Source organism: Nycticebus coucang, chromosome 8 (genome assembly GCF_027406575.1).
Source record: "Nycticebus coucang isolate mNycCou1 chromosome 8, mNycCou1.pri, whole genome shotgun sequence".
Taxonomy (NCBI): Eukaryota; Metazoa; Chordata; class Mammalia; order Primates; family Lorisidae; genus Nycticebus; species Nycticebus coucang.
The window spans coordinates 121,771,869-121,789,128 of record NC_069787.1 but is presented as its reverse complement, the minus strand read 5'-3'; the positions used below and the strand labels follow the sequence as shown (position 1 = coordinate 121,789,128).

The 17,260-nt window shown below is 37.4% G+C and overlaps 1 protein-coding gene across 6 annotated transcripts in view; it reads right to left on the bottom strand.

Moving 5' to 3' along the window:
• MME (membrane metalloendopeptidase) overlaps positions 1–17,260 on the bottom strand; it is a 100,491-nt gene that overhangs the window by 40,990 nt on the left and 42,241 nt on the right. For all 6 annotated transcript variants that reach the window (XM_053599749.1, XM_053599750.1, XM_053599753.1 and 3 more), the window contains 8 exons: positions 12,824–12,958; positions 10,870–10,971; positions 9,062–9,198; positions 8,859–8,952; positions 7,589–7,717; positions 6,451–6,549; positions 3,747–3,827; positions 2,348–2,451 (listed from right to left, as the gene is read on the bottom strand). In XM_053599749.1, the coding sequence (XP_053455724.1) occupies positions 2,348–2,451; positions 3,747–3,827; positions 6,451–6,549; positions 7,589–7,717; positions 8,859–8,952; positions 9,062–9,198; positions 10,870–10,971; positions 12,824–12,958 (881 nt within the window). The remainder of the gene's footprint in view (positions 1–2,347; positions 2,452–3,746; positions 3,828–6,450; positions 6,550–7,588; positions 7,718–8,858; positions 8,953–9,061; positions 9,199–10,869; positions 10,972–12,823; positions 12,959–17,260) is intronic.

Here is a 17,260-nt window from a genome sequence, read left to right as displayed (position 1 = left end):
TAAGTGGTCCCCAGGTGATTTAACTTGCAGCCAGTGTTTTGAACCTTTGTATTCTGCACACAGGCAGAAGATAGAGAAGGAAGAAAAGCTGGTACTGTGGGATACAGAAGACCTTAGAAGTCACTTTGCAAAAAATAAAAAAAAAAGGAATTCGTTTTGCACTTGTGACTATCAGAAGCTCATAGAAATATCCCAGAAAGTACAAGTACTGAAGTGTGCTGTATTGACCGAATATTCATGAAAAGTATTGAATACAATTTTGAGTTTTGATTTTCTATCTTAAAAAGCAAAGGACTCAAAGAAAATCAGCCCTTATGATGAAAGGGAATAAAAGTATACACTGCATTCCAAAGTGATTGTGAAACCAACACTAAATTAACTTCAAAAGGAAACACAAGCAATTATTAAACAACTATTTCTAAAATTCTGAGAAATTTGCCGGTGTCCTATGGGCACAGCTTATTTTGCCCTTTCAGAAAGAATATTTGACAAGATTTGTCCGTAAATATTTTTACAGTGCTAACAAACTGTTTTTAAAGAAATAAAAATATTCAGACTTGTAAGAAACCTCTCAGATTATAAATTTACCTAGAGTATTCTTTTTGATAACTTTTTATAAAAAAGATAAAAAGTTTCTAGAGACAGGATTCAATAACATTATTATAACATCAATCACATCTTTCCTAGAAGGGACAATAAATCTTCTATGATATTTGCAGCCCCATTTTTAGCATCAGCCAACACATTTGCTCCAGTATCAACCTGTGAGTCAGGAGAAGGGTCCCTCTCTGTCAGGGCAGTTCAGTGTTGCAAGAGTTCAAAACACCAAGTAAGGGTTACAATTTATCTGCATTTCCATTAGTAATTTAGTCCAACCTGCACTTGTTTTACTGAGAACAGAACAGCCTTATCATCAAACAACCCCATTGCACTTTGTACTTCTCTCGGTACAAGATTTCCTCCCCTGTGTATGGTTTATTACATCAAGTTTTGTCTACTTTCTGCTGTTGTAACATAGTCTAACCAAAGTTCACCTTGATTCTCCTAGTGACACCTGGATTTAGCGTTCCAAAAAATTAGTTAAATTAGTGAAGGAACTAAAGAATGAATGAATGGACGAAAGCACTTCTGTAGCACATTATTGTGTTAGTTACACAAATCCACTTAGTATATTTCTGTTTCACACACTCATTCACTCATTAATTCAGTTTTAACCGAGAAGCATCTATGTGCTAGAGGCTGAGATGCTACGGTCAAAAGGAACAGCCCCTGTTCTATAAGGGCTATGAGCCTCGAGAGAAATTTACTAAGTGTAGAGTATAAGCGTTTGAACACAATAAGAACATGCCATGAAGGCTGTTAATCAGTTTGGTGAAAATATTTCAAACTACATATAATACCAACACATTGTACTTCATAATTGCATTATTGTACACAGCTATGATTTAATAAAAAAATAGTTAGCAAAAGCAGTTCCGCACCAACACACATGCTGACGAATACATTAAACACATCTATTTAGCTGAAAAATAAACACTTAACTAACAGTTATTACAAAGTACTGAAGTCACTAATAAGCAGAGATCAAGAACATTTGCAGGCTGTGAATGAGAGTGGTTCCTGGTATTTCCCATTTGCAGAGTTATGAAACATGAACCAATCTAGGCAGAGGATGGAGGTGTGGGATTCCTGACTTACAGGGAAAGCAGAGTAAGGTCTCAGAGAAGGTTTAAAGGAGTTAGGGGTTAGGTAACTTAAATTAAGGTGTTTTTGAGAACCTTGTTTACAAATAAATTAGAGGGGACTGCCAATGATATAAAAAGAAACTACAGAAATAAGGTCAGTCTGACGATATCTCAAGGAAAAAAATTAAATTTGGTAAAATTTCTGACCTAGCTCTTTATTTTATTATTATTTTTTTTTTTTGTAGAGACAGAGTCTCACTTTATGGCCCTCGGTAGAGTGCCGTGGCCTCACACAGCTCACAGCAACCTCCAACTCCTGGGCTTCAGCGATTCTCTTGCCTCAGCCTCTGGAGCAGCTGGGACTGCAGGTGCCCGCCACAACGCCCGGCTATTTTTTGGTTGCAGTTTGGCCGGGGCTGGGTTTGAAACCACCACCCTCGGTATATGGGGCCAGCGCCTTACCGACTGAGCCACAGGCGCCGCCCCTGACCTAGCTCTTTCACATAAATATAATTAAATGCTTTAAGAGGTTCTCAATGGAAAGAGAACTTTGTACCTTTTAGCATTTTTTTCTAAGTCAGGCTCTTTTTCTTAATCACAACAGAGAAGGAAGGCAAAAGCCCTGTCCTGAACGAACGCGTTAGACCCTGGGAGATACGTACTCATCCTTGTCCACCTTCTCCCGGAGTTTCTTTAGTTGTTTACTTTGGCCGAATTTCAAATTTTGAATTATGTTCTCAAAGTATTCGTCTTCTTTGTAGTTCAACTATATTATATAAAAGATTTGGGAGAAATATTAAAACCAGTATCTTCCAATATTTTTTCTAAAAAGCATGATGGATATTTTCTTAAATTCTATGATTTAATAAAGTTAATTGGGAACATTAAGAAACTTACCAAAAAAGGATTTCGGTCCAATTAGCCTAGTTCTACATTACAGGCCAGTGCTGCTCTAACCACCTCACAACTTCAGTCTACTCTTTCATAATCAATCAAATGAAACCAGGTGTCCGACAAACCTCTCTGGGGTGATACTGATCCTCATATAACACATAAGGATAACAGCACATTTTTATTTATTACCTACCATGTGCCATGTACTGTTCTAAGTACTTTAAATATGGATTATGCTCATGTAGTCTTTGTAACAATCCTATGAACAAAGGGCTGCTAGTCCCACTTTAAAGCTGAGGAAACTGAGATACAGTTCAATCACTTGCCAAAGTTTCGATCCGTAGAACTGCAATTTGAACCCAGGGAACTTGACTTTGAGTTTATTGTTTTAACCCCTACACTCCTGTCAGAAGGGCCCCTGGGGATTGCAACCAGAAGTCTGCTCATTTAAAAAAGAAAGGCATGTATTGAAAAACAAACAAACAAAAAACAACATTTCAAAAGCCAAACCAAAATAAATAAATAAATAAAAAAGAAAGGCAAGTTTTTCTGCAAATGGAAAGAGACGAGAGGGCAGGATGGTTTGGAAACCACCATGTCAAGCTAATAATCAGTGGGTGAGGAATCACGCCATCTCTGAAACTGGGCAAGGATTGATCACCTGTTCATCGCCAGGTTATCAAACAGTTAAGAGTGACCACAAGGTTAGGATGGAATCCAGTACTGTATTAAGTTCAATCGACTCTCTTCTCTTTTAATTCTTATATTACCAAAGGAGAAGAAGTAGTTTCTGGTTCTCAAATATTAGTTTATTTATTTTTTAAATAGAGGAAGCATGTACTCGTTTACCCAGTTGGGGGAATAATGCAAGAGTGCAAAGAAAGCTGAACCTTTGCCCATCCCGTGATGTCTACCCTTTGGTGCTTTTTAAGGCAGATTTGCCTTACTGTACTTAAATGGAATATATGAAACCAAAATAAAAAAAAAATACAGTTTGAGCTAATGAAACAAAACATTAAAACATAGTTCTAGCATCAGTGTCAAAGGCTTTATATAATAAGACCTATGGTTTTAGGCTGCTTCAATTATTTCTAGCACCCCATAGCTAAAAATGAGATTGCCACCGGCTCCCAGTATCATTAGCCCAGAGTCTTTATAGAGACTTACCTCAAGGTACTCGTTATTCAGTTTGTTATCATTTGAAATAATGTCATCAGGATAGCCGATCCTTTCTTTAATTGCTAAGGCCTATGAAAATTATAATATTGAGTGTGAAGATGATTATGTAACTTTCAGATACAAACATTAAAATCTGCCCTTGAATAACTTGATCTGTACTATTCACAGAAAGATGATCTGACAACTCTGAAGCAGAGATCTCGGCCACAGCTCCTTTCTTCCTGGAGTTCAGAAATAAACAAAAAAGAGGTCTGAAATTGAGCTTCTACCGCCCTATTCTAAAAGGCTGCACCTTTCTCAAAGAAGAAAAAAATGAAAACTGGCAGAAGTCATCCTTCCACATATATTGCACTTTGATAAACTTTTGCTCTGAAAGCCTTTTTTTCTTCCACTTTACAGACTGGGTAAGATTTACAGCTTCTGTTCCAGCGGGTTATAATTATCCTTTCCACTTCATTGATTTGGCTGAGAAAACAGATAGGGCCTTACAGCTTCAGTGCTAATATTCTTCCTAAATATTGGTTCCTGGAGTTTTTATGATCTCCTTTGTTTTCTAAAGCCAGTGTACCTATCTTCTCAAGGTAAATGAATGACATTAATTAAACAAGTGAAAAACGGTGCTTTTCTTGTTATCCCAGCACATATTTACTATTTCTTACCATTATTCCTAATAATCTACTATTTCTATTAAAATGGTTTGTTTTACTTCTTTTTATAATTTCCTTATCATCACTTGTTTAGCTACTTGCTATTTCTTTTATTTTTTATTCTCTCTTAATTTTCCCAAAGATTTTTGACTCTTGAGTTTATCATATCATATTGCTCTTAAATAATTTAATGAATTTGAATATTTCATGGGGAATTCAGCCGGTATCCTTTGAGTTTCTTGGTTTGTCATTAAATGAATGAAGTTTTATCACAAATCTTTTACGTAGCCCAGGATTTCCCCAGTGGATCAGGTAGCATATGTGTCACTGAAGTCATTTAGGGCAAGCCCATTTTCTTGTAGGTTTCCAGACCATTAACTCCTTACAAATCAGCCTCTTCTCCACAACACTTTATTTCCTGTGAGGCATTTCTCTGCATAATGTTCTAATGGACACGAATTCTACAGAACATAAATGGTACTACATAAAAAGGATTTATTGTCAAATACTCTGGGTAAATACTGTAGCAAAAATATTAAGCAAGTTTCTTTATGAGAATACTTCTTATAATTAAAAAATAAAAAGATTAGATTCAAAGGTTAGACACTGAGGTCATTGTAAGTGTCCAGAAGTGTCTAGGAGGAAGAATTAATTTGTTGATTTATTCATTCAACATATGTGCAAGTGTCTATCAAGAGCTGGGCACTTGGTAAAGGGCTGAGGATGTAATTCTAGGAGAATTTTCTTTCCCCATAGAGCCTACCATGAAAAGCAATAAGCAATGAAATGAATATTAACATGTTAACTTCCAAGTGTGGTGTATGCTGCCATGGAAATCACACTCTGGGAACCTAGATTGGGGGGGATAACAGAAGCCTTCCTGCAAGCAGTGATTACCAAGCTCTTCCGACCATGGGACTCTTGCAGAACAACCTGCAGGTGCAGCACGTTGTAACACCACTCTGGAAATGTTGGTCTAGAGTAATTCAGTTATCGACAACAAGAAGAACCATATTATGGAGCCACAACGTGAAAGGAGCAAATCCAGCCTGAACACCCGAGGAGCTGGCCAGAGCGATGGAGAGAGCTGTACTGGGGGTCTACATGATAGTCCCTTCCCCCGCAGGGCTCTTTGAGAGCTGAAAAATGAGAGCCTTTCTAAATTTGATTTAATTCTTAAAGAAAACTAGACCAGAGGCTGATTATATTATTAAAATAAAGTTTATTAGGGACTCCTATATCAATCCCAAGAATAGTCTGTTTTTTCTGCCACCCTAACTACAGGGAAGTAGGTTGCATGTGAATTATTGCTCACAAACCATGCCCACCGTTATCACAGGACATGGACCTCCTGGTTGTTGTTACGCATAATTTATAAAGACAAAGGCTCATAGTAAATCTTAACCTGCAATTTTGTTAGAAATCTCACACTTATTCTTATGTAAGCTATTAAAAGTCCCAGTAAAAGCTACACATTAAAAGTATATACAAATAGTTATAAAATGGCATCTTCACTATCCCTTTCATTATAGATCTTATAAGACACAAATAATGTACCATGTTACATTTGCTTATACAGAAATTTAGTATTTTTTTCTCCCAAGGTCATTTAAAAAGCTATTAATAAATAGGACATGATTTAAAAGTTTAACCAGAATTCTGCATTACATATTGAAGAAACATTTTTAGTCATTTATAGAGATCTTTTAGATATACTTCTATAAAAGGAGGAAAAAATATGAACCACTGATATGGAGTAGCTTTTAATTCTTTATTGGTTCATATAAGTTTTTCCTCTTGTTTTCCAAACTCTTCCTTAAATGAATAGAAAATGATTGTACTTTCAAAGTTTTAAGTGAACACGCAATGTGGGTGCTGAGATAAAAAATGAAAATCATATTATTAAAAAAAAACTATGTCCATGAAAACTGGAGGAGCTTATGATGTTTCGTGTAACCTCTGATTGTATTTTTTCCTAAGTATTTTTAACGTCCATCTTCCCGCACGATTTTTCCCTCTAACAGTGAGCCCTGCATGCTCTTTACCTTTTCCTCGGCTCTCTTCTTCGTCTCAGCGTCCATCCACGTGAGGTCATCTAGAGTCTGAATGAAAACTTCTCGGATCTGTGCAATCAAATCCTCAACCTCAAATCAGAAGACAAATTTAGGCCATTAAGTCATTCTTTGTAACACAAATTAAAAAAAAATTAGAACTGCATGCTGTCTTTATGTGACTCAATCATACAGTCATAAATTTGCAGGCCTGGTGTGGTGGCCCATGCTTATAATCCTAGCACTCTGGAAGGTTGAGGAGGGTGGATTGCTTGAGCTCAGGAGTTCAAGAGCAGCCTAAGCAAGAGCAAGATGCTGTTTTTACTAAATAAACAGAAAAACTATGTAGGCATTGGGTCATATGCTTGTTTTCCCAGCTACTCGGGAGGCTGAGGCAAGAAGAACCCTTGAGCCCCGGAGTTTGAGGTTGCTGTAAGCTATGACGCCAGGGCGCTCTACTGAAGGTGACAGTGTTCTCTGTCTCAAAAAAAAAAATTATAAACAAACTGTGACCTAAACAGATGCATGGGATCATTATAAAGTGATATTGCTACTATCAATACTTCTGATTAAATAGGTCTTAATACATACATTAATGTAGAGGTCATCCTCAGAATCTAATGGTTTCCATTATCTAATTTGAAGAAGCAACACAAACTATTAGCTGTCATTACCATGGGTAATGGGTGGTTTAGTTAAGCATGAGGTAGCATTTCAATAGATTCTTTCCCCATATCAAGTTCCACTTCCATGCCTTCAGACTTGCACATCTCTGACACTTCAAATAAACGCCGGGGTACTTTCTAGGTTTTTAAATCAACAACACTTCGTTGTCAATTCTGATGATAAAGGAGATTACAAGTGACTATCAACGGAACGTGTGACCAGGTTCTTTGCATATATTGCTTCTGGAAAATGGAGAGTTTAGACTGAATGATTTTAGGAGCAGAAAGGTAACGAGGCCCTGGGGAAGGTAGGGTAAAATTTACTGGGAAACAGTGGCCTACTATGATTCCGAGGTTCTCTGCCTAATTAATAAAACAGCAGCCAAAGGATGGACAGCTGTCACTGCCCATCAGTGCAAACCGATAGCGCACTGCGTAGCTGATGGTGCTTGTTCTGGAAACATTACCACATGTTTACTGGCTCCAGCAAATGCGGCCTCCACGTAAAGCCTTCCCACAGCATTTTCCATGTTCCCGTTGACGTAGTTTGCACAACGTCTCCAAGTCGCCGTTTCCGATGTTGTGCCATAAAGGGCCTGGGGAAGAGAAAAGGGAAATGGCATCTGATGGGCAGTCGAGGACTGGCGTGTGGTAAGAGCACAAATTTCACATGGCTCTAATCTTTATGTCTCTGCTATATCCTTGCAATATTCATTGCTTCTCCTCACAAGCCACATGTCCTTAGATTCTGATAAAATATAATCTGACTGGATTGTTCACTTACGTATGATCTGAAAATAAGGTGTATTTTCAGGATCATGTCCCATTAGAATTTTTAGCTATTACAAGGTAATATCATTCTAGAAAGCTTTGGGAAAAAAAACCACAACATTGTAACCACTGCCTAAACATAAATGCAAAGTAATGTTCAGTGAGTGTACCGGGGAGAAATCTGGTGTATAAGAAAACACATTCCTGCTTTTTAATGTTCTAGCTGAACTGTGGGTACATAGAACTGTGTATATATACATTTACGTATTATAAGGGGATTAACTTAAGTAAGGGAAATTCAGCACAATACCATCTTTGCATTCTTTAATTAAAAAAATTGTGTCTACTCTTTTAGGGGTAAAAACTGGAAATTTCAACCAATTAGTTATTTGAGTTATTTTCTTTTCAGGACACCATCCAATATGTTTGCTAGAATCCCTCCTTCCTCAATTCCTGCTGTTTACTCCCTTCACAACAGGACTGAAATGATGATTTTCCGACACAAGTGTAGCTACAGCCTAAGAAAAGGCCTCCAAGCTACATCCCGCAGGTGTGCAGGTGTGCTCCCAGTGGATTTCCGGGTCTTTGCCGTCCATGTGTGTATGTCCAGTGTGCAATGAGCACCTGAAAGTCAAGTTAATTCAGATAGATACCCTTGCAGTTACTTTTAACACAACAACAACGAAAATCAAGGCAGTATTCTTTCATGAACTGCTCAAACGCCAGTGAAACTCCTTGCAGGGCAATGCAATCATGGTGCCGGGTGGACCATCATAGGATGGTAAAGCCCATACGGGCTAATCTCTTTCCTAGACAACATATCCTACTGACCTGCAAAATAACCAGCATTTGGCACTTTGTCCCTTGGCAAAGTTCACCACACTCTAACAGTGTACATGGCAAGCCTTTATAACCAGGTGTCACCTTATGCTTTAAGTCTTAAGAAAAGAGAGATTTTTTCTTCACCTTGCGGAAAGCATTTCTGGACTCCTTGTAGGTTCGGCTGAGGCTGCTTACAAGATCCATTATGAACCGCCAGGACATTAAATTTTGAAGATCTCTGTATAAAAAAACCCACCACCCAGCAACAGAAAAGATGAGGCTGCAAAGCTTCTAAAGAGTGATATGAAATGTTAAACTTTGATGACATGGCACTATGGCAAACCTACCTGGCAGAATATTTGGTAAGAATGGGCTTAAGTTTGGTTAAATATTCTGGAGCATAAACAACCACATCTTCCTCATTTGGAATATTAATATTCACAGTTGACATAATTTCATTTGTGAAATTTGACCAGCTGAATGGCTAAAAAAAAAAAAAAGGCATAAAACATTCAGTAATTAATGGATTTTTCTTCTGTTTCAAGACAATTATTATTAGAGGGTCAGACATTAAAGAATGTCTTTTGCATCACTAAAAAAATGAACACAATGGTCAGTGTGATATTTGGGATTTTCCCTCCATTGCTTCACTTTTTGAATAAAAATTAGGTCTGTGGCATGATTAATTTAAATAAGAGAATTAAACTCATCATTTAAGTAAGAGCAAAAGAAAGCCTCCAAGCTTAAAACACATACAACTAGACTTAGGCTCGATGTCATATTCCTGGTCTAAACCAATATTAAAAAATAAGAAAAAGAAAGCACTAAAAATAAATCTTTTGAGATTCATGCAAAAACGAACATGTGTACAAAGTGTTTATCTTTTTTAAAAGTGGATTTTCACAAACAACAGTAATACATCCCCCTGAAGATACTGCTATAAACAAAAACACACTGTTACAGCAGAGGCTCGGTGATGTTATGAAGCCAAACCAGACACACTTTAAACTACTGAGTCTACAGGCATTCGGTTTTTATACTTCAGAAGTTAACTCGGAGTTGCTAAAAGTTGCTTGTCTTTCTCGTGTGAGGTGCTATGCTATCGCTTTTCTTGATTTCCTTTGGTGGTTTGTACCATTCTTTCAAAAATGTATTTATTAAATATTTATAACATTCAAAAGTTTTATGTAAGAAATGTCTAACTCAATAAGTTATTGCCTTTTAAAAAGTACTTGTTTAGCTGGCCTGGGCTGGGTTCCAACCTGCCAGCCTGGGTATATGTGGCCGGCACCGTAACCACTGTACTATGAGCCGAGCGTTGTGAAAGGCACTTGCAGTCCCAGCTACTTGGGAGGCTGAGGGAAGAGAATCACGTAAGCCCAAGAGTTGGAGGTTGCTGTGAGCTGTGACGCCACAGCACTCTACCGAGGGCGATACAGTGAGACTCTGTCTCAAAAAAAAAAAAAAAGAAGTCCTTGTTTACTAGAATTAGTGCCATGAAGTATTCCATCCCTGGCTGTGGCATTTTGTAAATCTCCCCATGGATATTGCTCTTTCATTTGTCAACTCTCTACATTAACAAATACATGAGAATGAATGTATAGCCTGAAGAGAAACTGCTGGATTCTAGCTAAGCAAAAGGAAGTCGATGGTCTTTATAAATGGAATCTATGAGACACATTTCCTTTTCACTGCTGCAGCCAAGTTCTCTGTTATTATTCTGAACACTTCCACAGAGAGCCTTGATGAGATTACAGACAATTCTATGATGCTTTTTAGGAGTTAAAAAGAAATCTAGTACTTTTATTGTTTGACTGTTCAAGTTGAATGAATATATAATGGCCTTTCAGAAAGATTTTTAGTTTTCATGTTTTCCTAAGCTTTTTCTATGCTATTTCTAATATTGTTATATAGCTAGCTACTTTAAAAGGAGCGTTACCTTTGAAATCCCTCCAACTTAGTATATAGATAATGATTTCAAGTAGTTTTCTTTTTGAAGTCTTGTCATAAACCCATAGAATGGTGTCATCTAAATTCCTTTTAAAGTTCAATTTATTTTAACAAATAAGAAATACATACATTGTAAAAGTGGTAACTCAGTGGTATAATTTTAGAAGATGGCACAGTAAGAGGGGATGTAAGCCTTGCCACTTACCTTCCCATCGATCTCAAGTGAAAAGTTAGTTTGCATCTGGGCCAGGGTCATTTTGTGATAAAGAAGCATTGGGTCATTTCGGTCTTCAGGTTTAGCTGTAGCCTATGAATTTAATTTTTGATCATTATTTTAGGACTAAGAATTCTTCAGAAAAGGATGAGAAAAAAATCTATGAAACAGATACAGCCTCACTGGACTTACTTGTTTTACAATTTATTTTGTCATCTTAAAAAGGTGTACTGTAAAAGTATATTCAGGAACAATCCCTGCGATTCGGCTGCAGTGTCACATTTAAATTCTTCAAAAATCTTTCTGTCTTTTCACAACTGCCAAGCCCCATGCACAATATTTGTGGGCTCTGGCTCACGGCCTGCTCAGTCATATCTGTAGCTGTTTCATATTATAACTCACTTGGATATCGTCCTTTCCAATTTACATCTCAAATGCTCTCCCCCTGCCCCCCATCACTCAGTGTCCTACTTAAAATTCACTGGCGGGGCGGGGGAGGGGAAGTGCAACAGTTTTTACAAGAATTTATGGCAAGTAACACAGAAAATTCCTAGTACACAGCAAGTGAAATTGCAAGTTATCTGAGGAGAATGGCAACCCCACCTATTTTTGTGACTGTCCTCCCACCCTTCTGAACAGTTTAATCCTCTACAAGTGACAGCATCCATTTTTTTCTCCATTGAATTAAAAAAAGAAAAGAAAGAAAATTGTGACAGCAACTCCCCAACAAGTGGTTGAAATAAGTAAAGGTAATTTTAAGCGAGAAGACTCAAAAGATAGTTTTAAAATGGGGATGAGTTCTCAGTGCCCGTGGCTCCAGTTTCCCCTTTAGGTCACTTGTTTATTCTTTTATTGACAACAATTACTTATTGAACATCTTCTGCATGGAATACTATGCTGGAAATTGTTGAGAGATACACAGGTGATTCAAAGATGACTAAGATCCATGCTAATCTCAGAGTCCAAGACAAGAGTGAAAATATAGACAAATGATTCTGCGGTAAGATTGAACTACCACAGAACTGAGGCTAGTCAAAGCAGGACATGGTTTGGGAAGGAGCAAGTGGTAAAACCCAGGGCAGGACTATTCTTCTCTAACAAATTCTGTTGCCAACACAGAACCACGTGGAACTTGTCAAACGCCCTTCATCCAGTACTAGCTGCAAGCACATTCTGGCTTTAACTGGAGATGTCTGGTTTCAAGTAGCCCCAGGAAAGCTAAAATTACCCTCCATAATTTTTACTCTTCTAAATTTTGATGAAGCCAAGCATACAGGGAGCTGGGGGTGCCGGTTGTTCTCTGCAAGGAGAGAGAGAGAGAGAATCTGACCCTGGGCTCAATCCATAACCTAAAACTCAGACTTCATTCGCTTGAAACTGTAGGGCGTGGGCAGAGGAGTGTCAGGGAAGAAAGTGCTGACTCAGACTCCAAGGGTTCAACTAGAAGAGGAAATTCAAGAGTACTTGTTGGACTTTGCTGTTAAGTCCACCTTGTGTTACACTCCCTTAGAGGTATAACAATCTGAATCTGACATGTGACAATGTCAGGGCTAAAACTTCTTAGCAAAGGGATAGAGACAATCTTTGTAATCATTTTAAAATAAAATAAAGTGAAATTGTATAAAGCAAAACTAAAATAGTTTTGCATGTGTCCTGAGTCTCAAGCATTATCTAACAACAGCCTGACTGAGGAAGGTAAAATTCTGATGCAATCCACTTAAAATAGGCAACTTGGTGTTTAGTACTTGTCAAATCTAGTGTGACTCAGTTTACCTCAAAATTCTATAGTTTCAAAGACACTCCTAAAGTCAATCATCTATGACTGAGCTATGCATTTGTATCAGTTTGAAAGAGTTTCACCTTTTACCCTTAAAACATGATACAGACAGGAAAGGAAAAGAAGGTGGTTGAGATTATTCAGTGGATCAGAAAAAATATGTTTTACATTGGCAATTTCCTTTTCCAGTTCCATAACTCTATTCATTTCCAACGTTATCTGGCTTTCATTGATGGGCAATCTTTTTTCCTGACGAATCAGTTTGGCCACAGCAATCATAAACTCCACATATGCTGTGCAAGCCTGCAAGAAATAAATAGCAGTAGGTATTAGAGAACCTTCTAAACATCATGACACTTTAACTTGAAATTTGTTTTCAATTCAGTATTAATATCTGGTAACACATAAAGCATAGTAAAGTAGAATCCTTTCCAAAATACTTAATGAAATGCTCTGCAGATTCTTAGATAGTCAATGTTTCTTTGAATTAGAGCTTAGAGCAGAGTAATAAGGCATCACTTTGAAAGTTCTAAGTAATTTGGTAATTTGAGACCAACTGGTTATAGAGATCTAATAACCTACAGTTTTCAAGGTATTTTGCTATAATAAGAATGCCAAGAGCGGCGCCTGTGGCTCAAAGGAGTAGGGTGCCGGCCCCATATGCTGGAGGTGATGGGTTCAAACCCAGCCCTGGCCAGAAAAAAAAAAAAAAAGAATGCTAAACACTTGGTAACTAATAACACACATTTTCTTAAATAATAATACAATTTCTTACCAAATCTCTTTTTCTCAGGTTTTCTGTGTTCATAACTAACACAATTATTTTTCAATTATCATAAAGAAATGGCTACAAACTTATGTAATATAATCAGGACATCTTTACAGCTGTCTCCTCAGGCCAAGCAGTATTTTTTTAATGAGGCTGCTGTGCTCCTAAGAACTCCTCCAACACTCACCTGTGGGTTTTAGTTAATTGTATCACCAGCCCCTGTTACTGTGAAATTTCATTTCACTATAAGATATCATAGATTTAGATATCAGCTTTCTTCCAAGAACTCAAATTCATTATATTTTATCTTCACATACATTTGAATTTGCAAAACCAAGCTAGTTTTGCCAGTTACATTACTGACCTTGTACAGAATACATAAATAATTTATAAAGTTTAGAGAGAACACAAGGAAATTGAATCTCACTTTTGCTAGGTCTCATTTCATTGCTATGTATAAGCCATTATTATCTGTCAGCAATTAAAATAAAATACGATTCCATATTCATTTACAATTTACCCCAAATTCAACTTTCTGGCCCCAACTTTACTACTGCTAGAGAGGCGGTTGTGATGAGGGAAATGGTGGTCTTCTGTGCTTTTAAGACTTGTTTATGGGTTAAATACACAGAAAAGCTATAAAGTGCTTAAGATTTTTACAGCGTTACAAATGTTTACCCCTACTAATCAACTACAAATGAAAGGGACACCCTCGTATCCACTGTGAGGGCAAAGGCACATCTAAATTTACATGGACTCCATATTCAAAGATAAAGCTGCTACAGGAATGAAAATATCTTATCCAGCAAGAACCTAAGCAAAATGTACCAAGTTATTATCAATCTGAAAGTCTAGAGGTTTACATACTGGCATTCCATGGCCTTTATTAAATGCTAAGTAAACATTTCCCTGGAGAGAAGGCACTCTCTTTTTGTGGAAACTTTCAAAGTTGGGGCTATCTAGCTAACATTTCTATCCATGGATCTGGTACTCAAGAGAGCAAATACTTTTTTGGCTGTGTATCTTCATTAAAAACCTAATCACTTCTCCTAAGTGAAGTATCATAGGAATGGAAAAACAAACATCACATATATCTAGTACTAAGTTGGAACTAGTAAATTGACACCTACATGCTACCATGAGAGAAGAAGTGAATGAAGTTCAAGTAGGGAGGATGAGGGGGGAAGATGGGGTTGGGTAAATTCCCACCCGGTGGTACAATGCCCGGGTCTACGGCACACCACCTGAGTATGGGACACACCCACAAATCAGACTTTAATGTTACAAATGCAAACTATGGAATCTACCTGTTTGTATCCCCACTTTAATCTGAAATAGAAAATAACTAAAAATTTTGAATAAAGAACCCCCCCCCCAAAATCTAACCACTAAGGTAACAAGAATAAAAAGATGATTTTATATATATTCTTGCTAATGTCATTCTTTTCCTATTAAAAGGTAATCAGAATTTTTGTTTCAGTTTGAAGGAAACAAATATGTCTGAGTTTGTACCTCATGGGACCAACTATTGCAAAAAGTGTAAGCATGCAGGATTTTGAATTAACTGTACTTTGAAGCATATAAATCCATTTGTCTTTAGTAAGGAATCACTACTGACTATGAAGGAGATCATAATTTGAATTTTTCAGTATCAAGCTACTAAGATTTGTCTTTATATATGGGATGTTTTTGTTAATGAGGTAAGAAAACAATGACAAGAATCCTCTTATGCACTTTCTTGATTCTGCGAACTGGTTCTACTCCAGTACCTTTGTCTTTACGGATGTAAAGACTTTGGAAAATTAACACAAGGCAAGCACAAGAACTTCGAAGGATGCTTCTAGCCTGCCCTGCTGAACTGATGAAGTTTCTCAGGAAACTGGAAGCACATTGTGTCAGGAGTTTCTAGGATGTTTGGATGTTTAATATAGCTACACGGAATATACTACATTTTGTGAGGTCCATTATGGGAACTACTCCAGTGTGACTGATGAAAATGTGTGTCTTAGTCTCGTGATTCTTTTCTCTAGCTTCCAAAGTTATCTAATAACCCGTTTCCCGAAAATAAGACCTCCTCCGAAAATAAGACCTACTTACAGGAAAGATAAGACGTCCCCTGAAAATAAGACCTAGCGCACCTTTGGGAGCATACCTTAAAATAAGACACTGTCTTATTTTTGGGGAAACAGGGTAGTTGTCAGAACAAGCTTATTGCTGACATTAAATCCCATTTACAAGATGTGATTGTAAATGTGAGGCTTCACTTTTCATTCTTAAGATACTTCTAGATACGTAAAAAGCCAAATAATTATAATTGTCTTGATTTGGGGAGAAAGTAACCAAATACATAATTAATGTTTAAATCATATATTGGTGAGGATTTTTTTTACATTGAAATTTGATTGTGTGTGTGTGTGTGTGTGTGGAGAGAGCAATTATTACTAGTTATTAGGACACAGGCTAGAGTCAGCTATCATTTTTGACAGTCATTAGGCAGCTGCTTTGTAGCCTTGAGACATAATATCAAAATGATCTTTTATTTGAAGAAGCACCAACACATCCATGCAGCTCTTTCTTTAAAAAACAAACAAAAATTATATATATAATATATAAAACAAACATAAAATTAATATAAAATTATGTTTTATAATATATAAAAAGCAAACAAAAAATTATATATATTATATATGTCTGTGTGTGTATGTGTGTGTATCAGCACTTACAATAGTTTCAAAGGGGACAATCATTATTCAATGGTTAGGTAAAATCCATGTAATAGCAATTTTATGAGTTTTTAAATCACACACCATCAATGAGGTGATATTTACTAACACCCAACACCATTTATAAATTGGCTCCTTAGAAGTGGGTCTTCTGCCTGGGAAAGAGCTGATATTTGTTAGCCTTGCTAAAGAGGAAGAGAGAACGGCCGCTTGACGATTATCTTTCAAACTTTAATATTATTCCTGATGAATGACAGAAAGAACCAAGGAGGAACAGAAAGCTCTCCGGTCAGCTTGGTTGATGTCTGGGGTACTTTAGTGGACCAACTATCCAAAAGATTCTTTTTGAGATGCCCAGCTCTTACCAATTTTCTGTCTTCCCCTTCCTGGGAAGAAAACTCACAGCATACGGAGTATGAAGTGACTGGGAATTCATAGGACTGTGCTATTCTTGGACACTGATGTCGGGGGACATTTAACAGTGTTACACAAGAAGTGTGCTGGGGCACCCACTGGGGGACTAAGCAGGAAAGTTATGTTTCTTATTGAGAAAGCTGGCAAACTGTCAGCAGCATGGCGGAGAGGGTACAGCTGCCAGCACAGAGAGACTCACTCCCCTCCCAGGGACTGTAAACTTATAGTCACCGCCGTTCCTGGGTTCTGGAAGTGAGAAACAGCCTCAACCCAAACAGTGCAGGAGGAACCCAGGAGGGCCCAGGAGGATCCACCTTGGAGCAGCATGGGGACTGGCTGAAGCTTTCCTTGGGTTATTAAAGAGAACCTGGAGGTGCATACAACAATTTATTGTACAACTTCTAGGGTTTATTGCACACGTTTGGGAAGCTACACACAGTTCTTTTTATAAACTGGGTTCAACTGATCTCAAATAATTCTCTTGTCATGTTTTCTAAGTCCCAAGTAAAAAAGCTCCTTTATGTTTTGTTAAATACAGATACCTAGACAGGGTGAAATCTTTTCACTATTAGTCACCTGGTACCCAGAAAGGACAAAATGAGGTCAGCAGTTTCCCTTGCAGGTGTGTTGCCAAGTCAAAACTGTGTTATACGGCAAGGTTAGCTCTACCATGTAACCACCCTAGTACATACTGGCTGA